Source organism: Cetorhinus maximus, chromosome 2 (genome assembly GCF_964194155.1).
Source record: "Cetorhinus maximus chromosome 2, sCetMax3.hap1.1, whole genome shotgun sequence".
NCBI lineage: Eukaryota > Metazoa > Chordata > Chondrichthyes > Lamniformes > Cetorhinidae > Cetorhinus > Cetorhinus maximus.
The window spans coordinates 89,502,414-89,529,418 of NC_135880.1; the positions used below are offsets into that span (position 1 = coordinate 89,502,414).

At 41.2% G+C, this 27,005-nt stretch overlaps 2 protein-coding genes across 3 annotated transcripts in view; one reads left to right on the top strand and one right to left on the bottom strand.

Annotated features, from left to right (window-relative positions):
- The window catches only part of cep120 (centrosomal protein 120), a 293,666-nt gene that overhangs the window by 265,775 nt on the left and 886 nt on the right, over positions 1–27,005 (bottom strand). The window lies entirely within an intron of this gene.
- LOC144695841 (casein kinase I) overlaps positions 13,140–27,005 on the top strand; it is a 296,518-nt gene continuing 282,652 nt past the window's right edge. For both annotated transcript variants that reach the window (XM_078566880.1, XM_078566871.1), the window contains exons 1-2: positions 13,140–13,347; positions 18,502–18,916. In XM_078566880.1, the coding sequence (XP_078423006.1) occupies positions 18,760–18,916 (157 nt within the window). In that variant the 5' untranslated portion in view covers positions 13,140–13,347; positions 18,502–18,759. The remainder of the gene's footprint in view (positions 13,348–18,501; positions 18,917–27,005) is intronic.

Consider the following 27,005-nt stretch of genomic DNA (forward strand, 5'->3'; position numbering starts at 1 on the left):
CTGTAATTTCTATAATTGGAATGCCCCAAGCATCCATCTAATGTTCCCTCTAAGCTGCACAAATGGGCAGCAATTGTGAAAATATCATACAGGCTGCTCATTAGACACTATGCGGCCAACCAAAATATGTAAAGATACCACACATTGAAATATACAGTCTATGTACACAATCTATCTTTGCTCTCATTATCTTCTTTGTTTCCAATTTGTTCCTGATGATGTTATGCATAGACGCTGGTTTAACTTGTCTCACATTTCCAACATTACAACAGTGACTACATTTCAGAGGTACTTGATTGGCTGTGAAGTGCTTTGGGACATCCTGAGGTCATGAAAGACACAATATAAATGCAAGTCTTTTGTTCTGTTTTCTTCTTAACTTTCACATATAGTGAGGAATGGGAAAGGTGCAATAACATTGATTGGTGTAGTATAAAGACCACCAATTAGTAGAAGGGATGTGGAGAAACAAACTTGCAAAGAAATTACAGAGAGGTGCAAGAGTTATAGAATAATCATAATGGGGGACTTCAATTATCCAAATATAGACTGGGATCGGATTAGTACAAGAGGGCAAGAGGGGCAAAAGTTCCTGGAATGTTTTCAGGATAATTTTCTGCAGCAGTATGTTTCCAGTCCAACAAGAGGATATGCACTTTTGGACCTGGTTCTGGGGAATGAATTGGCCCAAGTGGATCAAATATCAGTGGGAGACCCTCTAGGGGGTATTGACTATTGTATCATAAGGTTTAAGTTTATCATAGAAAAGGACAGAGAACAACCCAGTGCATGGATAATTAATTGGGGGAAAGCCAACTTGTATGGGATGAGAATGTATCTGAGTCAAATGAGTTGGGATCAAATGTTGGCAGAAAAGACAGTGGCTGAACAATGGGCCACCTTCAAAGAAAAAATATTGCCGCAATGTCAAGGTATATTCCCTTGAAGGGGAAAGGTAGGAGAAGTAAATCCAGAGTGCCCAGGATGATGAGAGAGATAGAGGTAAAGATGAAAAGGAATAAGTGCGCATACGACAAATGTCAGGTAAAAATATAATGGAGAATCAGACTGAATAAAGAAGTACCAGACAGAAGTGAAGCAACTAATAAGAAAAGCATGGAGAGAGCATGAAAAGAGGCTGGCAGCGAACAGAAAATGGAATTCCAAGGTCTTCTATAAGCATGTAAATAATAAAAAGGTGGTAAAAGAAAGAGTAGGTCCGATTAGGGACAAAGAAGGGGACTTGCATGTGGAGGCTGGAGAAATAGTGGCGGTGTTGAATGAGTTCTTTGCACCTGTCTTTACAAAGGAAGAACTTGCTACCCAGGCTGAGGTGAGAGAGGAGGTAACTGGTAAACTGGAAGAACTTGCAATCGAGAGGAAGGAGGTCTTGGAAAGACTATCTTTACTTAAAATAGATAGGGTACCAGGACCAGATGAGATGCATCCAAGGGTACCGAGGGATGTGAGAGTGGAAATTGCATAGGCACTAGTGATAATCTTTCAGTCTTCCTTAGACACAGGGAAGGTGCCAGAGGACTGGAGAACTGTGAATGTTACACTCTTATTCAAAAAGGGGCATAAGGATAAAGCTGGCAACTACAGGCCAGTTAGTTTGACCTCAGTGGTAGGGAAACTACTGGAAATTATAGTATGGGATAAAATCAATAGTCACTTAGACAAGTGCAGGATAATTAAGAAAAGCCAGCATGGATTCATCAAGGGAAAATCATGTTTAACCTGCTTGCTGGAGTTTTTTGAGGAGGTAGCAGAGAAGTGTGATAAAGGAAATGCTGTTGGTGTGGTGTATATGGATTTTCATCATTTGATACAATGCCACACAACAGACTTGTGAGCAAAATTCTAGGTCATAGAATAAAAGGGAAAGTAGGCACTTGGGTAAGAAATTGGCTGAGTGACAGGAAACGGAGATAAATGGTTGTTTTTCAGATTGGAGGAATGTTTGTAGTGGAGTTCCCCAGGGGTCAGTGTTGGGACCCATGCTCTACCTGTTGTATATTAGCCTGTGGTGTGCAGGGCATGATTTCAAAATTTGCAGATGATATGAAGATTGGAAATGTTATCAACAGTGATGGGGATACTCTTGAACATCAAGAGGACATAGACATGTTGGTGGATTGGGCAGACAAATGGTAGATGAAGTTCAATGCAGAGAAGTGTGAGGTGATTCATTTTGGCAGGAAAAATAAAGAGAGAGCCTCTAAAGGAGGTGCAGGAACAGAGCGACCTTGGTGTATATGTACATAGTCATTGAAGATGGCAGAGCATGTTGAGAGAGCAGTTAATAAAGCATGTAGTATCTTAGGCTTTATTAATAGGGGCATTGAGTACAAGAGTAAGGAGGCCATGTTGTACCTGTATAAGACACTAGTGAGGCCTCGTCTGGAGTACTGCGTCCACTTCTGGGTGCCATACTTGAGGAAGGATGTGAAGGCATTGAAGACAATACAGAGGAGATTCACAAGAATGATTCCCGGGATGAAGAGCGGTAGCTGTGAGGATAGATTGGAGAGGTCAGGACTGTTTTCCTTGGCGAAAAGAAGGCTGAGAGGAGACTTGATAGAGCCATTCAATATCCTGAGGGGCATGGACAGGGTAAATAGTGAGAAACTGTTCCCACTAAAGAGAACATCAAGAACTAGAGGGCACAGATTCAAAATAATTGGCAAAAGGAGTAAATGTGATGTGAGGAACTTTTTTTTCACTCAGAGGGTGGTTGGAGCCTGGAATAAACTTCCTGAAAGGGTGGTGAAGGCAGTTTCGATTGAGATATTCAAACGGGAATTGGATTGCTACCTGAAAAGAGACAATGTGCAAGGTTACAGGGATAAGGCAGGGGAGTGGGATTAGGTGGATTGCTCTTTCAGAGAGCCAGTGCAGACTCATTAGGTCGAATGGCCTCCTTCTGCACTGTAAAGATCCTATGATATTGTGATACTCTTTGTTGATGCCTAGTACTGCCTCTCTGCCACCACTTCTTGGTCACCATTGTTGCTTTCCAAATGCTTAATCAAAATCAATCTGTGGATGAACAAGAACCTCACATCAGCAAGACTGAAGTCATCTGGTTCAGTTTCCACAAAAAACTCACAGCTTGGCACTCAATTCTCTCTGATAACTCTCAGGCTAAGCCTGATGGTGAGTAATCTCAGTGTCATGTTTGACAAGCCTTGTTAAGCTTAAAGCCAAGATCCTAGCCACCCCAAGGATACCAATTTCCACTTTACAATATTGCTTGCATCCATCCTTAGTTCACTACTAAACTGCTGTAATGTTTATCCATACCTTTGTCACTTCCTGACTAGAGTAATGCAACATTCTCCTCGGCAATCTCTCAAGTGCTGTCCTTCACAAATTGCAATTTATCCAAAGCTCTGCCACACATATCCTACTTCACTTTAAATCTAGTTCCCTTATTACCCCAAATTGCTTTGGCTCTCTATACTATGCAGAAATTTTGAAGTTCTTGTCTTCATCAACAGATCAGTCCATTCCCTCACTCTCTCTCTCTGCAGATCTGTCCATTTCCTCACTCTCTCCTCTCTCTGCAGATCTGTCCATTCCCTCACTCACTCCTCTCTGCAGATTTGACCATGCCTTCGCTCTTTATCTCTGAATCACAGAATCACAGTTCAGAAGAGGCCCTTCGAGTCTGTACCGACAGGTGAGAAACACCTGACCTACCTACGTAATCCCATTTACCAGCACTTGGCCCAAAGCCCTTTGTTTCTGTTTATTCCCTCATCTCTGCTGACCGACCTCCTTCGGTTCCCATCTTTGCTATGTCTCCAGCTGCCGAACCTTCAGCTTTTCTGACCAGGGATCCTTAACCTTCCTGAAACGAGCCGGAGTTTCGCGGAATTGGAGCTTCTCTCCCGAGCACTGCCCGCAGTATTCCGGGAGATGAGCGATTTAAGTTTCCTGGGCAGTGAGCCCACATGGGAAACAGACACTCCTGTGAGGTCCCGGAGACAATGACTAACTGTTAGCCTGGCATCCGGAGTTGGAGCCAGGTTAAACCACATTTATTTTTTTAAAATAAGCATTTTCTCTGGAGCTCGGCGCGTTGCTGCTCAGAGTCGACCCCTGAGGCGAGCTGCAACCCATCAGGGCAATATCAGGAGTGGGGGTGTGGGGATTTGGAGACTGGAGAATGGGGTTCAAGGAGTGGGAAATGGGGGCTAGGAATGGGAGAGGTGGAGAGAATGATTTCCCCTGTCCCCCCTATCGCCTGTTCACCAGTGACCTCTTGATTCTTGGAACTTCTCACACAACAGCTGCTGGCGCGGACCACAAATAAAGATTCTCAATTCCAGGGAACCGGAGTAAATCTAAGATGATTTGTAGAAGTGATGTGCTCCTGGCATCATGCAGTCAGAACCCTTCTGGCATGCCTCCAACCACAAATATATGGAATGCTCTCTTTAAGTCCCTCCACCTACATCTCTTCCTCCCTTTCAATAATAGCCTCCTCAAAACTTACCTCTTTAATTTTCTCTTTAACCTTCTTCAATCCTTTTCCCATTGCTGTTTAATTTCTAGTTATTTTTGCTTCTGAGTTGCTCTGAGATGTTATATTACTGTAAAAGCACTAAGGAGCAAATTGTTTTAAGTTGTTGATTCTACAATTTTTATCTTCTTCAGCACTGTGTGGTCTCCCTTACCCTTTTTTGTGACTGTATTTGCCAAAAATTTCTTTCAGCAACCATGTCTCTTTTTTCAGCATTTGTTTCTACTCTTTTATTGGACCAGTTATAAGCAGGTGATTCTTTGTATCCAATGCACTCTCCAATCCATGCAGTGCCCAATGGTTGCAGAAAGCCTCAAGCAGCATATGCTCCATGGAAGCATCTGCTTCCAGTTCAGATTCATTCCCTGGTAATTCCAAAATAACATCCATCCTCCTCTCAGAGGAGCTATAGCATTGTCACCACTTTCAAGAATGTGTATAACTGCAGTGCATCAGCTTCACCCATAAAATCATAAGAAATAGGATCAGGAGTAGGCTTCCTGGGCCATTGAGCCTGCTCTGCCATTCAATAAAATCATGGATGATCTGATTGTGACCTTAACGCTACTGCCTGTCCTCCATAACCCTTGACTCCCTTATTAATCAAAAATCTATCTAACTTAGGCTTGAATATATTCAATGACCCAGCCTCCACGGTTCATTGGATAAGTGAATTCCAAACACTAACGATCCTCTGAGAGAGGAAATTTCTCCTCATCTCCATCTTAAGTCGGAGACCCCTTATTTTTAAATTCTGTCCTCTGGTTCTAAGTTCCCCCATGTGGGGAAACATCCCCTCAGCATCTATTCTGTCCAGTCCCTTCAGAATCTTATATGTTTCAATAAGATCACCTCTCATTCTTCTAAACTCCAATGACTGTAGGCCCAACCTGCTCAACCTTTCCTCATTAGACAACCCTTTCATCCCAGGGATCAGCCAGTTGAACCTTCTCTGAACTGCTTCCAAGCATTTCCCTCCTTAAATAAGGAGACCAAAACTGTACATAATACTCAGGTGTGGTCTCATCAGTGCCCTCTGCAGCTGTAACAAGACTTCCCTACCTTTTTACTCCTCACCCCTTGCAATAAAGGCCAACATTCTATTTCTCTTCCTAATTACTCACTGTACCTGCATGCTAACATTTTGTGATCCCTCTGTATTGCAGTATTATGCATTGTTGCTCCTTTTAAATAATATTCTGCTTTTCTATTCTTCCTGCCAAAGTGGACAACCTCACAAATTCCCACATTATACTCCATCTGCCAAATTTTTTACCCACTCAACCTTTTGCAGACTCTTTTTATCCTCCTCACAAGTTGCTTTCCTACCTATCTTTGTATCGTCAGCAAATTTGGCTACAATACAGTCAGTCCCCTCATCGAAGTCAATATAGATTGTAAGTAGTTGAGGCTCCAGCACTGATCCCTGCAGCACTTCACTAGTTACAGTTTGCCAACTTGAAAATATCCCAACTCTCTGCTTTCTGTTAGTTAGCCAATCCTCCATGCATGTTAATACAATATATCACTCTCAGCACCACAAGCTCTTATTTTCTGTAGAACATTTTATGCGGTACCTTATCGAATGCCATTTGGAAATCCAAATACACTACATCCACTGGTTCGCCATTACCCACCCTGCTTGTTAATCATCAAAGAACTCTAATAAATTTCTCACACATGATTTACCTTTCACAAAACCATGTTGACTCTGCCTGATTGTATTATGATTTTCTAAAATGTCTTGCTACTACCTCTTTAATAATGGATTCTAGATTTTTCCCAATGACAAATGTTAGGCTAACTGGCCTATAGTTTCCTGCTTTCTGCCTCCCTCCTTTCTAGTGGTATTACATTGTGGCTTTCCAGGCTGCTGGGACCTTCCCAGAATCTAGGGAATTTTGGAAGATTACAACCAATGCAACCACTATCTATGCAGCCACTTCCTTTAAGGCCCTAGGATGCAGGCCGTCAGGTCCATGGACTTGTGAGCCTTTAGTCTGATTAGTTTGCCTGGTACTTGAGTCTCTAGTAGTCATGGTTGTTTTAAGTTTCTCCCTCCATTTTGCCTCTTGATTTTTTACTATTCTTGAAATGTTTTCTATGTCTTCTATTGTGAAGACAGATACAAAATACTTGTTCAAAGTCTCTGCCATTTCCCTGTTTCCCATTATTAATTCCCCAATGTCATTCCCTAAGGGACTAATGCTTATATTAGCTAATCCCTTCCTTTTTATATATCTGTAGATGCATTTACTTACATGTTTTGCTAGTTTTCTCTTCTACTCCAATTTCTTCCTTTTTTTTAGTTATCCTTTGCGTTTTTCGAAAATGTTCCCAATCTTCTGGGCTACCACTAGACTTTGCAGCATTGTACATCTTTTCTTTCATCTATCATTACGCCATCCTTTTCTTATTTAGTTGGCCATGGACGGTGAATCCTTTTCACAGCATTTTTCTTTCTCAGTGGAATATATCTTTGTTGAGAGTTATGAAATATCTCCTTAAATGCCTGCCACCGCTTCTCCACCATCATACATTTAAGCTATTTTCCCATTCCACAATAGCCAATTCTGTCTTCATACCCTTATAATTGTATTTATTTAAGTTAAAGACACTATTTTCAGACCCAAATTTCTTACCCTCAAACTGAATGTGAGATTCTATCACATTATGGTCACTCTTACATAGTTAATCCTTTACTATAAGGCCATTAATTAGTCCTGTCTCATTACACATTACCAGGTGTAAAAATAGTCTGTTCCAGGATGTATTGTTCTAATAAACTGTCCTAGATACACTCTATGAACTCATCCTCTAGACTCCTTTTGCCAATTTGAATTGTCCAATCCCCCATGATTATTGCAATACCTTGCTTACAAGCCCCCATTATTTCCTATGTATGCTTTGTCCTACAACATGGCTACTATTAAGTGGCCAATAAACCACTCCCACCAGTGCCTTCTTTCCTTTGCTATTTTCTATTTCCACCCAAACTGATTCTACATTTTGATCCTCTGAACCAATATAATTTCTCACTACAATATCGATCTCATCCTTGATTAACAGAGCTACCCAACCTCCTTTTCCTTTCTCCTTGTCTTTGAAAAATGTCACATACTCTTGGATATTCAGGTCCCAGGAGTGGTCACTTTGCAACCATGTCTTTGTAATGGCTATCCTACTCATTTATTTCTATTTGTGCTATCAATTCATCCATCTTGTTACAAATGCTGTGTGCATTCAAATAAAGAGCCTCTAATTCTGCCTTTATACCATTTTTCCCTACTCTGACCTAATTTGCTGGTGCATTCTAATGTTTGTACGCTCTGTTCTTTCCTGTCATGTCCTGTAATTTCTCTGGTTATCATTACCTGGATCATTACCCTACACTATTGCCTTGTCCTTTATCTGTAACTTTTCAAACCTCCTCTCACATGAACCCTCCTCCCCAAACCCAACTATTGAGTTAAAGCCCTCGATATAGCCCCAGTTATACAATTCGCTAGTACATTAGTCCCACCACAGTTCAGGTGAAGGCCACCCCAATGACACAACTCACACTTTCCCCAGTACAGGTGCCTGTGTCCCATGAACCAAAACCCATTTCTCCCACACCGACCTTTGAGTGATGCATTCAACTCTCTAATTTTATTTACCCTATGTCAATTTGCTTGTGGCTCAGGTAGTAACACAGACAGTATTATCTTTGTGGTCCTGCTTTTTAATTTAGTGCCTAGCTGCTCATACTCCCTCAGCAGAACTTCTTTCTTAATCCTACCTATATCGTTGGTACCCACAGCACCATGACAACTGAATCCTTCCTCTCCCACTCCAAGTTCCTCTCCAGCCCTGAGGAGATGTCCTTAAGTCTGGCATCGGGCAGGCAAAACAATGTTTATGACTCACACTCTTGGCTGCAGAGAACGATATCTATCCCCCTGGCTACAGTGTCCCCTGCTACAACTACATTCCTTTTTACTACGCCCATTTGAATGGCTCCCAGCACCACAGTGCTTTGGACAGTTTTCTCATCCTCCCTGCAGTTCCTAGTTGCAAGAACCTAGAACCTGTTGGACAATTGCAAGGGCTGAGGCACCTCCAATGGTACCTTCTAGATCCCCATATCTGCTTCACTTGTAGTCACACCCTCCTGCCCTGACCACGGACCAAATCTGAAGCACCTAACCTAAGGGATGTGGCTGCCTCCTGGAACTAAGTGTCCAGGTAACTTTCCCCCTCATGCATCTCAGTCTCCAAAGCTTGGACTCCAGTTCGTCAACCCTGAGCTGAAGTTCTTTGAGATGCAGACACCTACTGCAGATATGGTTGTCGTGGTGTCCACTGGTCCCACATGCTACAGCTGCAATACATTACCTGCCCTTCCATCACTATTGTGGTTAATTTAAGTAATTTGGTTTCAAGTTTAGAAATATCACCAAACTGTAGTTATATCAAATAGTTTAACAAGTTAAGCTACAAATTTTAATTCAATACTTATATCTCCCCAGTATCAGTCTAAACCATTGCCCATGTCTAGATGAATAAAATCTTAAAAATTCATCAAACTATCACCTACCTGCTCACTTAATTAAACCTTGAACACTCATCAACTTCTGCTAAAAGGCAACACCTCCTTCCCTCTCTGTACCGAATTCCCACCTGCACCAAATTCCCAAGTTAGCACTCATACCTTGTTGCACTCAAGCCTTGTCACACCCTGTGGTCCTACACTTTACTTAGGCACTTTCCAAGAAATACAATTATGAACAGTACAACAAGGACATCAATCCCTTACACTATGATGGTGACTACACTTCAAATGTAGTTAATTGGCTATCAAGTACTTTGGGATATCGCCACATTAAAAAAGAACCCTCGAAATGCAAGCTCTTCCTCCTCTGTGTCAGCTGTGAATCAATTTGCTCTGAATCACAAGGTTCTGAGTTCAAGTCCCACTACAGGACTTAATCACAAAAATAAAAACAGAAAATGCTGGTAAAACTCAGCAGGTCTGGCAGCATCTGAGGAGAGAAAAACTAAAGCTAAAGCTCTGCATCTCTGAAGAAGAGTCATATGGACTCGAAAGGTTAACCCTGTTTCTCGCTCCACAGATGCTGCCAGAGCTGCTGAGTTTTACCAGCATTTTCTGTTTTTATTTCAGATTTCCAGCATCTGCAGTATTTTGTTTTTATATTAATCACAAAAATCTAGGCTGTCACTCCAGTGCAGTAATGAGGGAATGCTGCACTGTTAGACATACCATCTTCCAGATGAGTCGTTAAGCTGAGGTCTTGCTTTCTCAGGTGGATATAAAAGATCCCATGGTGCTTTTTCAAAGTAAAACAGTAGAGTTATTCCCAGTGTCCTGGCCAATATTTACCCTTCAATCAATATAAGTAAAACAGAATATCTGGTCATTATCACATTGCTGTTTGTGGGATCTTGCTGCGTATAAATTGGCTCCGACGTTTCTGACATTCCAACAGTGACTACACTTCAAAAGTAGTTAATAGGCTGTGAAGTGCTTTGGGGCATCTGGTGGTTGCAACAGGTACTATGATGTGTATTGTATGACTTGAAAATGGGCACTGAATTATATCTGCACACCATGGCCCAAATATCCTCTGGCTTATATCCTCAAACTACTTGAGCACTACTCTTGATTTTGAATCCTCAAGTACAATTTCACAGGCATTTGACTAATACTAATAAAAATAGCTTTCCCAATGTTAGCTAGCCTGTCTTTTGGATTGTATGCTGCTTCATACAGGCTGCTAATTTGGGGCATTCTCAGGATAAGTGCAAGAACTGTTCTTTAAGGAAAGCACCAGTAATAAAATGATTGATAGCTTCCCAAACTAAAATCAGTGACTGGAACATTTCAAATCTGTATCTGTAATATATCCATGTCAGTGCACACTTCCTGTCAACATTTACATCTATACAGCATGGTCCAATTATCCATTGGTCTCTAACTCCATTTCAATGGAAGACTGCACTTGCTATAGGAAATTGACTAGTTATTAAATAGGTTTTGTAGAAATGGTAGCAATATGAAATCAATGTTGTTCCAGGATGACAGATAAGTTGAAATGGGGACGAAAGTCGCTTTTAAGTACTCTTAAAATTGTGACGGTGCCACTTCAGCCAGCACATGCATTTTTTTTTACCTAATTTCATACATACATGATGTAACACAGGACACTGCCAATGCAGGAGAGTGAGTGGCAGCACAAACACAATTTTACAGTACTGCAGAATAATAAAACCTCGGTAATAATGTTTTTTTGAGAAAGCCCATGACTTTGATAATTATTGCTATGGACTTTTTTTAATGACATGTTTCTTGTGTTTATTTTGTACTTATTAAAGTGAGGGAAGTTGGTCCTGTTAAGTAACATTTTGGAGCCAGCAGAGCCAGCACCAAGCACTGTTGTAGCAGTTGTAGCATGGTTAGACACAGAGCAAAATTCATATTACTCTACCCAACTATGCATTTCACCTCTAACCTTGGATGGGTAGCAGCAGCAATGTCACAGTTTTCATTTCCCACCCTATAGTCTCCCTGAGTTGCCAATGTAGTATCAAGTGGAGCCAAATTAGGGGTTGTTTTTAACCATTGTTTATGTGTGAATTTTGTATTTATCAAGCTGTGGAATGTTTTTCGCCTATTGTCAGTACCATATATTTACAGCAGTAGCACAAGTTGATGCAGAATAAAGCTACTTCTACTCTGTGGGCACAATGTGCTGCAGCATCTACTTCGGAAAAGCAGCCCTTTGTGTATCAGTCTGGCATTTCTTTAATTTGCCACGTGGGCTGTTCTGAGTGAGATTGCTAATTTAGCGCCAATTCGGTTTGGTTATGTGGTGTAGCCCCATTACCATTAGGGGCTGGACTGAGACAAACCAAAAATATTTCATGGCGTTCTCATGCTACTCGTGCAGGCTTGATTTATGGTTGTAACCTTTATCTTTTGTCTGTAGGTGAGGACATGGAAATGGTGTTGAGCTTGTGCGATACTTTGGTTGGGTTTCACTTGCAGCGTTTAATGCAGTTTTGGGCACTCATGGGTGGGAGGGATGTGTGGATAATGATGGAGGTGCATTTTCTGTGGTGTTAGGGACTTTGCAGCTGTTGGGAGAATCTTGAGAAGCTGTGTTTTTTTGTTGGAGCTTGGATGTTTAGAGATGGGGAAATGATCAGGTCGAGGTCTTCAATGTAGTGAAGACTTTGGTGGGGTGAATTGCTTTCACAGGATAGTGGGACAGTGGCAAGAGTGCACAGGCTATCATGATAGTCATGATGGGAATTAAGAGATAGACTGAATGCATCTTTGCCCTGGGCAAAGTCTTTAATGGGAAATTAATGGAGGGCTGCTTGAGATTAGAGAATGTTGCAGGGTGTGGGGAGTAAACAGGACAGAGAGATTGGACTGAATGGATCATGTAGGGAAAAGTACTGACACAAATTTGTTGGCCGAAATAGTTTGTTTCTATACTGTAATGTTCTGTGGTTCCATGAAGTACGTCTGTAATAAACTATCTAGTACCTCTTAAGCATTTTAGTGGACTATATTACACGTTATACTATCTCCTTCATGCCTACAACACACTCCCGAATTGTTATAATAAGTTTATATTCTGTGCAATGTTGGCCCTGATCGAAGTTGACTAAAATGCACTTTTGCGTAAATACAGAATCTTGCAAATCCCTTTTTAATGGTAAATGACCTGCGCATTTGTAGCCAATTTCTAGGAAGCCCTTCAACTACTCCCTGACTCTGCTACAGTCTCTCTGAATTGAGTTTTGAGAGTCTAATTTTTAGATAGCACAATACTAATGGATTTATTTGTTCTGAGACTTGATAAAAGGAGAAAAACTTAAGTTCAGTGAGGAATAGTGCAATCCCCGTGATACGTGCTAAATTTATCAGAATGCAGCAATTAGAATGTAACTTAATTTCCGGGGAATAATTTCATCGATAGAAAACAATGAAGCCAAGTAGAAGGAAAAACTAATTCAAAACTTTCAAATCCCAGTAAAAATCAGTAACACTGACACAGGTAGCATTGGAGTTCCATTTCAACGTATACAAGAACAGTTTGAACAAGTTTTACTGGTACTCATCATTTTCAAGTTTTACTATTTTTCAGTCAGGGTGCCAGTGATTTATTTTATATTAGCTAAACTCATTGAGAATTTTTGGAGGTAAAGGGGGTAGCTACACGCAGGCTGTCTATCTTACTTTTGAAAAGCACCCAAAAGCGTTTCCTCTGATGCTCGAGTACTTAGTGCCTCAACTCCGTGCTTGCTGCAGGCCGGTTTGCTGGGCGCTGGTTGGTCAACGCGCTGTCACTCAGGGACTTTTCTGGGTGGTGATTGGTTAGTTTGCTATCACCCGGGGTTTTTTCCGGGTGTTGGTTGGTCAACGCGCTGTCACTCAGGGGCTTTTCCTGGCGCTGACTGGTCAGAGCGCTGTCACTCAGGGGCCTTTCTTAGCGCTGATTGGTCAGAGCGCTGTCACTCAGGGGTTTTTCTTAGCGCTGATTGGTCAGCGCGCTGTCACTCAGTGGCTTTCTCGGGATTTCCGCTGGAGCTCGGTGACTCGGAACATTTTGTAACAAAAAGCGGAGAAGCTGAGACTGGAGGAGCCGGTGCTGTGGGGCCTCAGCTCACAGCAGTATCAGGAGCTGCTGCTCTTCCTGCATTTAAACCTCCCAGTAACCCTCTCTAGCACGGATAGCCGGACTATCGCTTTAAACCGACGCACTTTATATTCAAATAACTGCAAAAAAAAAATCCCCAAGCAGGTCTGTGTGCATTTGTGTTGATTCTGTGTGTGAACTTGGGTGTGTGTTTCTATAGATGTGAACCTGGGTGTGCGCATGCAACCTGGGGCTGTATTTGTATAATATCCCCGCATGTTCCATCCTTTCTGGAGTGGTGGCCGGCCGGCCGGCTGTGTGTGTGTGTTGGAGTTTCTCCTGGGGAATGGGGAGCTGCTTCTCTGTCCCTCCGATTTGAATCCCAGCCTTGGGTTTGGGGCGGGAGGAATGCTGCTGTTGGCAGAGAAGGTTATCGAATTGAATTTGTGTCACGGTAGACAAGGCAAAGAGTTAGAATCTAATTTTATTTGTAGCTTGTGATATTGTAACTTTTAACAATATGTTAAGGCCGCACGTTACTGGGAAGGATGGACCGGCCTTTACTGGAATATGCTATATCAGTGTTTCTTTGTTTATTTACACCGGTTAAATGTTGGTTGTTTAATATATGAGACAATATATCACTGGGTTGGGGATTACTTGGATGCCGTGTCTCTGAATGCTTTGTGTAGTGAGGATTCCGTCTGCTATGGCTGCAGGATGTCACTGCTCTGGGTGCTCTGCTGGCTGCATCTACAGCGCTCGCTGCCTCTCGCTTTATTATTGCAGAATAGGTGAGGAGAAAGCTCGCCGGCAATGTGCAGGAGCACTTTGTTCCCAGCTTCCAATGAGGAAGAGCAGCCTCCCGATCTTTCCCGGTGAACTCGCAGTTTCCGAGCCTGTGATGTCGCAATGTTTGTAAATACAGTTTCGGAAGGAGAGAAAGCTGCGCGATCGCATTTGGTGGCAGGCAGGGTAAAACAGTTCAGCTTTTATCTGATGTTGGGAGTTACAGGGTGCTTTGCAGCAGCGCTTCCCCACTGAGGCCTGCAGGGACTCGCCAGTGCTTTCCCATCTTTTCTGGTCGTTCGTGTGACCACGGATGGCTCTCGGGTTGCTGGAATTTCCATGTGTTGCATGTTTTAGTTTACATGGGTCTGATTTCGCTAGAGCTGGCTAACCGAAGCCAAGCCCTGCGAGTTGTAAAAGTAAAGAGCATATAGAATGATGCCTGGCCAACTGTGAAATGTAATTTATTCTGTTCAACAAGTGAGCTGCTGTTGACTTGGGGCCTGCCTCTCACATTGGATACAAAACCTGTTTTGTGACCGGCCACGGCCTGTTCTTTTCAGACCAAATGTATTAAATGGGGAATAGCAAGCAGTTGGTTATGAGACTGTAATCTCATTGAGGGGTTCATATTGTAGGCAGTGAGAAGGAATTAATACCTTGTAACGACTCTTGTGTATCAATATTTTTCTAACATATGCTCTGCAATTCATGAAGGCAGTTCTGCAGACCTGAGTCGCTGATGGTTTATCTGACCTCCAAAACTAACATGTGCAATGAATTATTTTTAAGATCCTATTCTGTGGGCACCCTGCTTTCTCAATATAAAGTAACTGATTTAAGGGCATTTGGTGAGGTCAGTGTCTTAGTGGTGTGTATAAGTTCTGGAACAAAGGGCAAAAGATTCAACGTTTCCAACCTTGTGTTACAGTAAGAACAACCTTAAAGAAATGGATGTTGTCATGAGGATTGATTGAAGGTTATACATTGGTAGAAGGAAGGATGGCTTGAAAGGCAGCCATCAGTAGGTGTACACGTTGGTACGTTGTGTGATTCCTGTAAATTAGTGAGTCAAGCAAGTGATAGCTCAGAAATAATCTAAAGTGAATAACTAATATGCAGTCTGCAAATGATATAATGAGCTGTGAACAAAGATTAAGGTTATCAAAGTGTAAAAGTACAGTCTGTATTTTTAAGTTATGCTTCTGTATTTGAATTTCTTTAATGAGAATGTTGTTCCATGTTTAAGTCTTGAAAGTTTATAGAGTATTTATTGAAGTTGAGAATTTGGGCCAGGAACAAAGACTTGAATTGTTTGTTATAAAGCTGTTGCTGTTTGAGAGAGGATTATTGATGCATCCTTTTCCATTTTCTGTTCTTTCTATCTCGTGACTATTTATGAAGTAGAGCGTGATCAGATGTTTAAGTTTATTGGATTAATGTATGTTAAAACAGTAGTTAAGTGTTAACCAGTTCATTAGAAATAGGGTGCAGAGGAAAATAAGCCTGTTGGCATATGAGAATGAGTGGTGGTTTTGCGTTGCCTCTTTTTATAAGGAAATATTTAGTCCAAGATAGTACAAGCAGGAGTTTGTGACTGTGCACCACATGCCACAGCATGTTGGACAATGCCATATTTTGGTTTACCAAATAAACTAACAAAACTGACCACAGATGAATTAGCTTGTGTTTTCTACAAGTAAGTATTATGGGCTCATGACCTTACTTATAACTATATTGACTTCAGACCATTTTGCATACCAGTATTTTCTGACTTATTTAGTACAAAACTAGATGTGGTGCTATTAATGTGAAAAGGAGTGAACACACATTTTATATTAAGTTAAATAAGTCTGCTGTGCTAAAATTGTAGGCTGAGTTACATGCACATATTGATACTTCAAAGTGATTTTTGGGGTGGGCTGTAGATTCCCAACTTTCACTTTTTCCCCTTAGTTAAACATACTTACTTGGCTGCAGATGATGGCTATTAGCTGCCAGGCCTTTGAATTGTTGTTTTCCATCCAGTTTTCTTTCCTCTCCTGAAGAAATTGAATCATATGAGGAAATATTTCTATGGATGCTGATGGTTCTCTGCTGCCTGGTTACAGTGGTCATTCTTTATCGGGAGCTTGGGACAATCCGTGTTGATAAAAGATTAAATCATGAAGAACATCACAGTTGAGCATATTCTATGTTGACGTGTACTTTCCAGTCCCTAAGTAGTTTTGTTTCTCCTACCCCAGGTGCACTGAAGCAAGTTGGAACATTCCCAGCCTGGCTCAATATCACACATGAAGGTGCACTTATTTTCTGAGCCACCAGGGGTTTCCTCTGTAAACAGGCTGAGTATGAGCGAGTGACTTGATTCTTCTGTGTTTCTTCCACAACATTCATCGGCAGTGTTTAGTGTTATCGACCTAAATCGCACTGCCATGTGTTGCTACTTCACAATGGGGCTCTTATTACATAAACCTGTACTCGATGAGCAATTAAAATCTTGGATGCAATACTTGCCTTTCATTGTTCTATTTCCTCTGCTTATTTTCAAGGTGATTAAAAAGTCATTGGATAAGAAAATTGATGGGGCAGATCAAATCGTAGGATACGAAAATATTTAAAAACTTTCTTCCATCTACAATAAAGCAAAATAAATCTGATCTTTTGTGGATTCCAAGCAATTTCTTTCTGAATTGCTGTAGCAGTGATGGAGGCAGCAGTGGCAGAGGAGGCGCCACAGTAGGTGCTGCACTTGAGCTGATGTATTTGTTGCTGTGCTGGTGGGTTATGATTTTGTCTCTGTGAGAGAATGAGTTTGTTTTTGGCAGGTAACATGACACTGGCAACAAGGAAGTGAGTATGGAGCCACAGTTATACATGCAATTAAAGATCAAATGAAGAAGTAAAGAGGATCCACAGTTAACTGTTTTCTATAGACTGGCAGCAGCCCCTGCTTTTTCTCCTCCCTTTGCATTTGTTCCATGTGTAATTTTTCTGGTGTGGAAACTATTTGGAGTTCCTACCAAATTTTAAATACTGATTTGCATGCCAAGTTGGGGAAATAATAGATGGTGAATCCCAACGAAAACTTTTAGCTTCAAAACTAGTTATATCTAAGGTTATGATTTCCCAATATTGCGCATAATTTTCAAATGTGACCCAATTAAATTTGAAAATGACAAGTGACAAAATCGCAGTTGCCCACCTTTTTTGCTTTAACATATCATAATTTGCTCAACCGTTTCATCAATCGGAAAAATCTTTGTGTTTCATATCTAATTCAGTGATGGGAATTACCTTGGGACTAAAGTATAAGAGGTAGAAAAGTTCCAATTTTGAACTGTGAAGATTTTACTTTGGAGATAGAATTGATTCAGAAAAGAGAAGAACATTATTGATGAGAATGCAGATTTTCTGACAATGGAACAGGGAAGCTTATGCATTGAGCTTCATTTTTATCAAAAAAAAAGTTCCTGGTCTGAATTAAACCTATAATCTTAATTAGTAAAATATCCACTTAATTAAAATCATTCGAATTCCAACAAGAAGTTTGACAATACCTAAGAGCCTGCAAAGTTTGTTTTAATTCCGAATCTGACTTTTTTTCTCAAAGGCTTGTACTCCAATACTATTAAAGTATGAAGGTTAATTGTTTAAGTGCTTTTGATCCCAATCAAACTGATGAGTTCTGGGAATTTAATCATATATTTGGAAACACCAGTGTACACCACAATAAAAGTTGATCTATCAACAAACTACTGCAAGCTCTTTGTAAGGAATTAGATCTCTTCTGAAATTGTCACTGCCTCCTCAGTGAGTGAAGACACCAAGCAAGCTTGTTTAGTGGGCATGTTTGGCTGACATTTTGACAGGCTTTAGATGTCTACTCATTTCCAGTAGAGCAACATCCTGCAGCTCTGCTTAGCACATTCAGAGGATCTTTAGAAAGGACCTTTTACTGGGAAACCTTTTAAAAAATATTTTAACTTCTCAATGAAATTGGGCAGTTCTTGGAGTTGTTAAAATTTACTTGTGAGGGTGTGCTTGCATTTTTGGAGTCTGAAATATTTAGTCACTCTGTAGACTAGTCTGTGAGGAATTCAAGAAAACTGATTCTTTTAAAATCCAAATTTGTTTATGTATTCATTTCTATTTACTTTATTGCAACATTAGTAAAATGTGCAACATTACAATTTTTGTTTTTGTGTGTGCATGGGCAATGTTTTTGCCTGCTTCAGCAAGAATATTGGTTACCCAAGTCCGCTAACTTGGCATTTTGCTGAAGGCAGGGTGCATGTAGAAGCTTTGTTCTTTGAGGGCATCAACTGCCGTATTAGTTTTGACCTTTGACAAGTTGTGTGTCTCTTTATACTCTTGGGAAAAGTATGTGGTGCTTTGCCTGAAGTGAGTTGTTGATGGTGTAGATGTTCATGGCTGGTGTGTACTACTAAGCCTGTTTTCTTCCCACTTTTAAATATCAAAGTGATAACATTGTTTGATTTAATAATTAATTTTTATTTTATTTTTCAGGTCCTCTACAATTGAGTGTACCGTTAGTTGGGACGAATATCCTGTACAAATGGTGGAATTTGTTCATCTTTGTTGTTGTTACCAAGGAAGCTTTTGCGAATGGGATGAAAATAATGATTTTTGAATACTCTGCCTGTGATTGAACACCAGTGCTGCTACACTGATTTTATTCCAAATGATGCTTCCGCTGTGGAACTATACAGTCTGAAAGTGCATAACCGAGTACATACAGAAAATTGCTATAAGCAGGAACTCATTATGGAGAAAACTAAAGATAAAGATAAAGTGGATGAAAGATCTAGAATGGGCAGGAGTGGTGGACGAAGTGCCCACAGTTCTGGTGTTTTAATGGTTGGACCCAACTTCAGGGTTGGAAAAAAGATAGGATGTGGCAATTTTGGAGAACTTAGATTAGGTAAGACGGTCTTAAAATACACAATTGTTTGACTTCATTTATAACATTTGAATTTCTAGCAGTTATTGAAATGTTGCAATTACTTGGACTTCTGGTTTTCTAGATTATTTCTTTTTAAATTTGAAAACTGGGGTGGAATTTTTCATGGAGGCAGTGACCCTGCCACCACCTCTTTAAAAAGTCAGTGGCGAGCCTGCCTCTGCTGTTCCAGGAAGCACAGCTAAATTTTATGGTTGACAGGCTATTAACTGCCTGAGGTCGTGGCTTCTGCCCCCATGTGGATTTCCCAGCTCCCAGCCCTGCCGGCTAACCTGCTGGCTGCTTTCTAGTCCCAGCAGCACCACTGGGAGTGGTGGCCATTGCTGGGACTCCAGCAGTCCCTTACGATGAACAGCAATGGGAGGCTGAACCCCGATGTTCTTCAGATTGGCTTTGCCAGGTCCAGTCAGGCAGGACCCGGGGAGGGGGCCGGCGATCAGGAAGGGTGTGGGTTGACAAGTAGGGGTGGCAGTTACCATTTAGGGGTGGGGTGTTGCTGCCTTTTGAGTGCAGAATTTACCTGGCGGCCTTGCCACATGTCATTTACACCCCCCCACCCCCCCAGTAAAATGCCATTAATTGGTCATTTAAGGGCCTCAATTGGACCAAATGTGGGTGGACTGCCCAATATCTACCTCGCTAATGGAAAAATTCCAGCTGAGGCTAGTAGGCGATGGGCACAGTGCTCCTCCCCACCTTGCCATCTGATTTTTAGGTGCTCCCCGCCAGCCTGTGATGTGGTGTGGGCGTGTGTGGATTTAGTAGGGGTGTGGGGCATAAAATTCTGACCATGGTTATAATTATAATACCTGATCTGCTAATAGTTGGATTACAAATATATTAGTGCCTTCTTTCTGGCAAAATTGGGTTTTTATTGTGTTTTGTTTTCTGATGTTATGATTTAAACTAAGTGTGTTAAAGGATATTTGTAGGCTTGCATGTGCATCAGTGACAAAATATGTTTTCTGCATTGGTAAAAGATGAACTCTTTCTTTGCAATTAGGAGATCCAGTGAGGTAGTTCAAAAGCTGAAGCATGGAAAACAATTAGACAAGAATTAGTCAAAGCAAAATTGAATGCACTGTGGTGCATGAGTTAGTAAATTCATCCGTGCAAACTGGATTAGTAAAATGTTGCTTTCTGGTTTTCAAGGGCTTGAAGCAAGTCAAATCTGAGCAGTCTTCATCCAGCTCAGCAAACATGAAACTCTCTCAGATTATCTCTTGTTAGCACTGATTGTTTAGTCTTTTTAAAAAAAGGAGTGTCTGAAAGAAAGATGTGGATTAATAGAGTGCCTTTCATGACATCCTGTGCCCTAAAATGCAGTGAAGTGATTGATGTACTTGTGAAGTGTAATCATTGTTGTAATGTAGGAAATGTGGCAGCCAATTTGCAGACAGCAAAATTCTAGAAACAGCAATGTGATTTTGGCCAGATGTTGGTTCAGGGATAAATATTGCCCAAGATAATGGAGGAAAACATTACAGCTCTTCTTTGAAATAGTATCATTCGATCTTTTCTGTCCATTCGAAGCAGATGGAGCCTCGGTTTAACATCCCTTAGAGAAGAAAATATGCCACCCTTACCTGGTCCAGTCTACGTGCGACTCCAGATCCACACGAATGTCGTTGACTCTTAATTGCCCTCTGAAATGGCCTAGCAAACCACTCCGTTTAAGGGAAATTAGGGATAGGCAACAAATGCTGGCCTTGCCAGCATCACTCACTCCCATGAAAGAAGAAATGAAAAGGAAAACAGCTCTTTCAAAAGGGAGCACCTTCAATGGTCATTCCCTCAATACTGCATTGGAGTGTCAGCCTAGACTTTGTATTCAAGCCTCTTTAGTGGGATTTTAACCGACAACTTTCTATCTCCGGACATGAGTATATTACCACTGAGCCAAGACTGTCTCCTGGGTTGTATTTGGCTCAGTGGCTCTGGCAATCTGGACATTAAGTTGAAGCACTTAAGTTCGTTTTGTGTTTATATTTCTTCCTTACTGGGTTAATTTATTGTGTTTAAATTTTGTGTCTTTGGAATTTGCAAGAAGCTGTCCACACTGCTGCTGCTTTATTGTTGAATAAATCCTAAAGTAGAATACCAAGATCTGTTAATATACTCAGTTTCGGATAAATACAAAGTATTAGGAGCATTGGCTGCCTTAAATTTAAAATTAATCATGTTCCATGGTGTGCAATTAAGTGAGCCATTAAGACAAAAAGCTGAGGAACTCCTGATTTACAGAAATGTTGATGTTAATGGACCTTTTGCATGTTGCAGCAGTGTGACGGTAGATTGAGGTTGGAGACATGGTTTTGGAAAGCTTAGGGGGAATGCATTCCCGGAAATACTAAATGAGTGATACCATGGATTTAGTTCCCTGCCCCCAACCCCCATTCCTTTGAGAAGTAATTGTTGGGGGCTGGAGTTTAAAGGAGATGGCATATCAGGTAACACATGATCCTTTAACCTCCCAGAGCATAATTTTTTTTCAACCTAGCCTACACTGCTCCTCAACAGCAGACAGAGCAATGGCAATTAATGTTAGCAGAGTCAACCTTGTCACTTGTGGCTCTTGGGGGCCGCAACAACAACTGGAGTGGAAATTAGAAAATATTATGCTGGTGATGTCTGTAAGACTTCACTTGCAAGATTAGGCTGGTGTACCAGGGAAATTTTCATTGTATCTTAACTTGTGCTGCATCTGGGAGATGACATTTGACTTAGGATGCAGTTTTTAAACTCTTTTGTGGTCTGGCTTCCTCTGAATCCCTTATTTGTGTTACTACCAAATATGTACTCTTATTTTTTCATACTGATGCCTTTCAAAAAGCACCTCTCTTTATTTGCTGGAGCATTTAATTTTCTACAATATTTCATGAGGCCAAAAGTGATTTTACTGACTGCCAAACTCATGAATTTAGAAAAATTCATTAAGTGCGTAGGAAAATTGAGAATTTTGGTTCATATATTTTACATTTGCAATTTTCTTCTTAAAGTGGAATTTATGATCTGTTAGTAGTTTAGATCCCATCAAATTCTCTTGTTCTTGTCTCTGCAAAGTGGGTTCCGGAGTAAGGCATAGGACAGCTGGGTATGCTAGATTTATTTCCAGCTATTTCAACCGTAGATTAAATTTTACAAAGATATGGTCAAAAGTTTTATAATGGCCTCTTGTTGATTACAAAATCTAATTTTAATGGGTATAAATGGTAGCATACCCTTGCTGTGATAATTCTATTTATGTGAAGATTTGAACTAATGCAGTATTGAAGGGCTGATCTAGTGTGTGTTTTGAATAACATGCTTTTTATGATTCTGAAAATCCTAGCCTCAAATATAATGCCAAATTTTAATACTTGTGTTTCAAATGCAAGTAAGGCGTTTTTAAATTAATTGAGAAAATGTCCCCTTTTCTACATTTCCCATAACTTTTTTTTTATACCTGAATCTGATATTGCCTCCCAAATCCATGCCCAATTTTCCTGCAATTCCATCCTGGTTGAATCCCTTCAATCAGGTTGTTATTCCACTAAAGTGCTGAAATGGCTCTGATCAGAGTTCACAGAATCTCACAGTGCAGAAGAGGCCCTTCGGCCCATCGAGTCTGCACCGACACATGAGAAACACCTGACCTACCTACCTAACCCCATGTACCAGCACTTGGCCCATGGCCTTGAATGTTATGACGTGCCAAGTGCTCATCCAGGTACTTTTTAAAGGATGTGAGGCAACCTGCCTCCACCACCCTCCCAGGCAACGCATTCCAGACTGTCACCACCCTCTGGGTAAAAAAGTTTTTCCCCACATCCCCCCTAAATCTCCTGCCCCTCACCTTGAACCTCGTGACTGACCCTTCAACTGAGGGGAACAGCCGCTCCCTATCCATGCCCCTCATAATCTTGTACACCTCGAACAGGTCGCCCCTCAGTCTTCTCTGCTCCAACGAAAACAACCCAAGTCTATCCAACCTCTCTTCATAACTTAAATGTTTCATCCCAGGCAACATCCTGGTGAATCTCCTCTGCACCCCCTCCAGTGCAATCACATCCTTCCTATAATGTGACGATCAGAACTGCACACAATACACCAGCTATGGCCTCACCAAGGTTCTATACAACTCCAACATGACCTCCCTACTTTTGTAATCTATGCCTCGATTGATAAAGGCAAGTGTCCCATATGCCTTTTTCACCACCCCCACTAACATGCCCCTCTGCCTTCAGAGATCTATGGACACACACGCCAAAGTCCCATCATTGAATACTTCCTTGTCAAATTACTCCTTCCAAAGTGTATCACCTCACACTTTTCAGGGTTCCAAAGAGATTCTTTGTGACTGTTGTCATGAAACCATTGATTGTTGTGTCCCTGGTTGTTAAATTAGCAGTCGATGGAGATTGTAACATTTAAGGTACAGGATGTTCCAATGCTTGTTACATTGGTCCCTGCCTAGTAAAAAGGGTAGGACCCCCTGGGAGTCTTTGGATAGGTCACCAGATCAGTCCAAGGGTCAGTGAACAACTCCTCTTGAGGCAAAAACAAAAAGCTACTGCGGATGCTGGAAATCCAAAACAAAAACAGAATTACCTAGAAAAACTCAGCAGGTCTGGCAGCATCGGTGGAGAAGAAAAGAGTTGACGTTTCGAGTCCAACATGACCCTTCAACTGTTGGACTCGAAACGTCAACTCCTCTTGAGGCAGTCAGTTTCGGGAAGTCAGCCTGGAAGTGTCACAGAGACAGGGACAGGTCCCAGTTAAGCTAAAGAAAGGGCTGCGGAGGTCAGACTTTTTAAGTAAAGAGGGCCACTGGGGCAAAGGTACTCCTTTAGAGCAGTGGTGTTCTGAATGTGTGTTTGTAAACTTATGTTTGAGTGTACTTGGGAATCCAGGAAGAAGGAATCTTGAAAGGTGAGATTGAAACCCTGAGAAGTGGGCCATTGTTAAAGCTGTCTGAGTGGGAGTGACTTTTGGAGAGAATTCCAAGGAGTGATGTTTGAAGGTGAAGCTGGGAATCCTTTGTGAAGCAGTGTTTCAGTGATATTGTTTGACCTTGTGCTTACTAATGCCTGGGTGGGTTCTTGAGAAATCTATGGGCTCTGTCTTGGTTGCACCTGTCATTTACTCTGTAGTGTGATGTGCTTGACTACAGTTCATTCGTTAATTCACATGTACCTCATACTTAACCTGAATGTTATAGTATAAGATACACATTGTAAATTGTTTTACTTTCTGAACTTGAATAGTAAATTTTGTTTTTATTTGTTCGAAACCAGTGGAATCTTGTGGCTTTAGTCCAAAAGCAGATGTCAACTTTTATCTACTTTAAACAAAACATTATTGGTTCCTAACTGGATCTTCCCCAGTGTCCTAGGGTCTGGCCAACGATTGTAACACTATGATAAACTATCCCTCCTCATCCTTCCTGACACGCCACCCTCTTTCAAATGTGAAGTGTTATAAGATTGTTATATTTTGGGACTGAGTTTTAATGTAGGGTAAAATGGAGCAATGAAGAGGGTCATTTGACTTATTCTGAGTTCAGCTGGCAGCAAATCTGGGTGGTTTGATTGTTAAAGATTAAAGCGGGGGCAGATTGTTAAACTGGGAAGAAGGTGCAAGATGTTCACACTTGTAAACAATGACAGAAGCTGGCTGTGGATAGACTGTTACCTTCCAAAGTCCCTGAAAGGTTAAAAATGTCAGGTTTTATTAATGGCTATATTTTAACCTGTCTGTTTATTTAATTTTATGATGGAATGAAGTTGGGGTCTAAAGGATAGCTAGTCATCATTTCTACTGGAAAACAAAGCTCATGCGATCCCTGTTGCCTTGGAAATGGGCTTTGAGAGGGGGAAAATGCATAGGAAGCAATGGCTAATATTTAAGGAATAAATGCATGTGTTGCAACAGTTATGCATTCCTTTCCAGTGCAAAAAACACAATCGGAAAAGCAGCCCAACCACGGCCAACAAAAGAAACTAAGGATAGTATTAGATCCCAAGAGGAGTCATATAAAGTTGTTAGAAAAAGTCACAAGTCTGAGGATTGGGAGCAGTTTAGAATTGAGCAAAGGAGGGCCAAGAGATTAAGAGGGGAAAAATAGAGTTTGAGAGTAAACTTGCAAGGAATATAAAAGCAGACCGTAAAAGCTTCAATAAGTATGTATAAAGAAAAAGATTACTGAAGATAAATGTAGGTCCCTTACAGTGCAAAACAGAAGCATTTACAATAGAGAACAAGGAAATGGCAGAGTAATTAAACAACTACTTTAGTTCAGTCCTCAGGAGGAAGACACAAATGACTCCCCAGAAATGCTAGGGAACTGAGGGTCCAGTGAGAAGGAGGAATTGAAGGAAATTAGTGTTACTGAAACAATAGTGCCAGAAAGGTTAATGGGACTGAAGGCTGATAAATCCCCAGGACCTGATAATCTACATCCCAGGGCGCTAAAGGAGGTGGCCATGGAAATAGTGGATGTGTTGGTTGTCACCTTCCAAAATTCTGTAGATTCTGGAACAGTCCCAGCAGATTGGAGGGTGGAAAATTTAACCCCGCTATTTAAAAAAGAAGTGGGGGAGAAAACAGGGAATTACAGGCCGGTTAGCCTAACATCAGTAGTAGGGAAAATGGTAGAGCCTATTATAAAGGGTGTGATAACAGGACACTTAGAAAATATCAATGTGATTAGAGAAAGTCAACATGGATTTATGAAAGGGAAATCATGTTTGACAAACCTACTGGAGTTTTTTGAGGATGTAACTAGTGGAATAGATAAGGGAGAACCAGTGAATGTGGTGTATTTGGATTTTCGGAAAGCTTTTGATAAAGTCCTACATAAGAGATTAGTGTGCAAAATTAAAGCACATGGGATTGGGGTAATATATTGGCATAGATTGAGAACTGGTTAGCATACAGGAAACAGTAAGAATAAACGGGTCTTTTTTTGGAGAGGCAGGCAGTGACTAATGGAGCACTGCAGGAATCAGTGCTTGGGCCCCAGCTATTCACAATATATATCAATGATTTGGATGAGGGAACCAAATGTAATATTTCCAAGTTTGCTGACAACACAACTTGCTGGGCATATGAGTGGTGAGAAGGGTGTTAAGAGGCTTCATGCTGATTTAGACAGATGCAGTATAACGTGGATAAGTGCGAAGTTATCCACTTCAGTAGGGAAAACGGAATGGCAGAGTATTATTTAAATGGTGACAGATTGGGAAATGTTGATGTACAAAGTGATCTGGGTGTCCTTGTACACCAATCACAGAAAGCAAGCATGCAGGTGCAGCAAGCAGTTAAGAAGGCAAATGCTTTGTTGACCTTCATTACGAGAAGACTTGAGTACAGGAACAAGAATGTCTTACTGCAGCTGTACAGGGCCTTGGTGAGCTTATACCTCGAGTATTATGTGCAGTTTTGTTCTCAACGAAGAAAGGATGTACTTGCCATAGAGGGAGTGCAACGAAGGTTCCCTAGGCAGATTCCTGGGATGGCAGGATTGTCGTATGAGGAGAGAGTGGGTCGACTAGGCCTGTATTCACTGGAGTTTAGAAGAATGAGAGGGGATCTCGTTGAAACGTATAAAATTCTGACAGTGATGGACAGACTGGATGCAGGGCTGATGTTTCCTATTGCTGGGGTGGTGAGGGGGTTCGAGAACAAGGGGTCACAGTCTCGGGATACAGGGCTGAGGTGAGGAGAAACTTCTTCACTCAGAGGGTGATGAACCTGTGGAATTCTCTACTACAGAAGGCTATGGAGGCCAAGTCAGTGAATATATTTAAGAAGGAAATAGAGAGATTTCTGGACTCTAAAGGTGTCAATGGGAATGGGTAGAGAGCGGGAGTATGGCGTTAAGATAGAAGATCAGCCATGGTCATATTGAATGGCAGAGCAGGCCCGAAGGGCCAAATGACCTCCTCCTGCTCCTATTTTTTGTGTTTCGATATTTCTAAACCATTTAAGATCGGATTACACGGTTCTCTTAAAAGATAAAAACAAAAATAAAAATACCTGGAAAAACTCAGCAGGTCTAGCAGCATCT